Below are 3,449 nucleotides of genomic sequence, written 5' to 3' on the forward strand. Positions count from 1 at the left end.
AGTGGATGGAGGCCCAGAGTCCTGCCTTACAGTGCACAGGACAGTTCCCACAACTAAGAATTACACATCCGAAAATGTCACTGATGATGAGGTTGACAAACCCTCTACTAAAAGGTAGGACTAGATGGATTTATGATGAATTTGGAAGACAGGACGGGTCGCTTTGGGGAAGGATTGCATATATGAGGAGGATCCTAAGCATTTTGAGTTAAGCAACTAGATGGATGGAAACGCTGCTTACCCAGATAAGAAAAGAACTATTTCATTCTCCGTAGGGAAGAGCAAAAGTTCAATCTCGCACACATGAACGTTTGACACCCTTATGAAACCTCCAAATTGAAATGTCTGGTAAGTAATTGGATATCAGAGCCTAGAATTAAAAATAAAAAGAGGCGTGTATGAAAATATACATTTGAATGGCACAGAATATGGATAGTATTTTAAGTCATGATGGGGACGTGCCTCCTCTATAGGCAGCATGTGTCAAGAGGTGAGCACCACGCCTCAGGACCTGTTATGTACAGGAACCCAACTAAGGTTACAGAGAATTAGGTGGCAGTTAGAAAATGAGGAGTGTGACGTTAGGGAACTACATAGATGAACATGTTTCAAGATCAAGGGCACAGTCAGTCACTTGTGTTGAATGTGATTAAAGGTTCACATAAGATCGCCCCAAAACGTCCATTGCATTTAGCAGCATAGAGCCACTGCTGGCGATGCCAGTGAGATTTCGGAAGAGTGGTAAGCCAGAGAGAGAAACTATGGTTATTGAAAAGAGAAAAAGAAGTAAGATCATTGACAGACTGAAGGCACACTTTCTTAGAGAATGCTATCCTTAACAAATTAGGAGAGCTATATCGTCACGAAGGAAATGACACTGTGTGACATTTTTGGATGGGAGAAAAGTTGACCTTGTCATAAGGCTGAGAAAGCAGAACCATTTGAACGGATGGATGAGAATGAAGCGGTTTGAAACAGAAAAGAAATAATAATTAATCAAGGCCCCAAGGCCAGCTGTGTGTAGAGTGGGGGTGGGGGATAGATATCTCGGGTCACTTCCCGCACTGAATTTATACTTGGGGATTATATTTAATCATGAAAGAGACTTATTTCACTTAGAGTTTTCATAAAAATAAGTTTTAAAAGAAAAAAAACCAATTAGTTCATATGCATATATTTATTTTGGATAAGTATAAAAATAAAAAGTTAATGATTTGATATATTCCTTCAGCTCAGAAATAACTCAGGAGTACCACCATGTGCCAGTCGCTGGGGCAAAGAAGACTAAGTCCTACTGCTGCTGACCCTGAGGTATTTCCCTGCATGTGGCTGTTCTGCAAATTCAGAAGGCTGAAGTCTAATTCATTCTGCATGACCCATATCAAAAGGCATCCCTTGCAATTCCTTCTCTATCTGTGTGTGTATGTGTGTGCGTGTGTGCACCAAATGGATAGCTTATCACATACTAAGATTCTGATGTCAGAAGAGTCAAAGCTCAGCTGAGATGAACACCTGTCAGATAGGAGGGATTTGATTTTGCCTTTAAGGAATGAAAAGGATTTAGAGAAGTGAGCACAACATTCGGCAGAAATTTGTAAGCAAAACAACCAGCAAACTCTTCCATTGGTGCCAGATAAGCAAATACTATAGGAGATTAGAAAACAAATCACCTGCAAAACAAACAGAAAGATCAAATTACATAAATAGCTTTTTGTCTCCAATTTCTAAAAGATGCTTGCAGGCAGAAGTTGGATATTATCGTAAGTGGGGGGAAAAAGACATCTCTAATTCCAGGACTTTTCTTTATACCATTAATTTTTTTTTTATAGTCATAAGGATGATTTTAACTACTTGGTATGAAGGTACGTTTTATGCTTCTTTGTCTTTCTAGAACGATGAGCAAAAGAGAAGCTCAGCAGGGAGTGAAATGAATCACTCTCCGAGGTGTCTCATTTCTCACTCCCAACTGAGTTGGCAAAGGTTAGCACACTATTAAAAATTCAAGTTTTTGCAAATGCGCTTCATCGGTAGTCAAGTCACTCAAAGTATATCAGTTTTTAGCAATTATTCTCAGCGATAGGCTAAGTGTTTGCCAAAGAATTCTCTGCCTCACATGGAAAAAGAATCCAATAACTCCATACTGGATAAAACATGAGTTGCTTGTTGATGATAAGCTAAATGAGAGGACAAATAGAAGGCAGTTTGAAACAACCATCTCCATGGTAACTTTGCATACGAGAAAACAGAACTAAAATGATTAAGAAGTTGTTCCTTCAGTGGCGGCATTTAGGGATTTCATAAAAGAGGTAAGACTCCATACGGAGGCCCATCGGATAAAATGCAAATGTTATCACACTGAAATGTTATTTTTTCACGTGGGCATTCATTGCTCACATGATACTCGAAGTGAAAAAGACAAGCTTCTCAAGTTGTTAGCATACCATTGTGGTTCCTTCTGGCTTTGAAGAAAGGCACACGTGGGTCACTAAATTAGTGACAATTCCTATCTCATAAGGTTGTTGCAAGGATTAGATGATGCCACGATTTTCAATGTTTTATGCATGGTAAATGCTCAATAAAACATACATAAATATTTGGGAGGGGGGTGTGGGTGACTGTTAGGAGTGCATTGGTGGTAACAAGTTATACATTCATGCTCAAAATGCCCACGGTCAAGCTCGTGAAGAAGGGAGGGCACTATCTGCATCATGACAAATATCTTTGAAGGCAAACCACACCTTATTTCCAGAAAAAAAAAAAAGCGACAAGTGCCTTCTATAAATCAGAATAATTAAATAGCAGTTAAGAACACATGAATGTGTTCAGTTATAATTATAGCCTAGGATAATTAGCTATTTTCATGACAAGACATGCACAAGAGTGGCAAGGGTCTGCATCATACCCAGTGCAGTGAGGGGATATATATGCATATAAACATGCCTGGGAGATATCACAGTATCTTCTCACTGTAACTCAGCTGAACCCACATCTGCCATCAACATGGCCTACAGCTGCTGCTCTGGAAACTTCTCTTCCCGTTCCCTTAGGGGCTACCTGCGCTACCCAAGCTCCTCCTGTGGCTCTTCTTCCCCCAGCAACCTGGTCTACCGCACTGACCTCTGCTCTCCCAGCACCTGCCAGCTGGGCTCCTCCCTCTACAGCGGCTGTCAGGAGACCTGCTGTGAGCCCACCAGCTGCCGGACGTCCTGCGTGGTGTCCAGCCCCTGCCAGATGTCCTGCTCCCGCCCAAGGACCTCTGTGCTCTGTAGTCCCTGCAGGTCAATTTACCCTGGATCTCTGAACTATGGATCCATCAGAGGCTACTGCCTGGGGTATGGACCTAGAAGTTCCTACTCCCTGGGCTGTGAATCCCAGGGCTTTGGATCCCCGGGTTATGGAGTCTATGGGTTCCCTTCCCTGGGCTATGGGTCCAACGTCTACCGCCCTAC

At 42.0% G+C, this 3,449-nt stretch overlaps 1 protein-coding gene across 1 annotated transcript; it reads left to right on the plus strand.

Moving 5' to 3' along the window:
• The first annotated feature begins 2,988 nt into the window (after positions 1–2,988).
• KRTAP23-1 (keratin associated protein 23-1) lies at positions 2,989–3,231 on the plus strand. The gene is given in 2 exon segments (XM_060637980.2): positions 2,989–3,112; positions 3,115–3,231. Coding segments are annotated over 2 exon segments (183 nt in total). The 5' UTR covers positions 2,989–3,000; the 3' UTR covers positions 3,186–3,231.
• Positions 3,232–3,449: the final 218 nt, after the last annotated feature.

This window comes from Panthera onca, chromosome C2 (genome assembly GCF_046562875.1).
Source record: "Panthera onca isolate mPanOnc1 chromosome C2, mPanOnc1 haplotype 2, whole genome shotgun sequence".
In the NCBI taxonomy this organism is placed as follows: Eukaryota; Metazoa; Chordata; class Mammalia; order Carnivora; family Felidae; genus Panthera; species Panthera onca.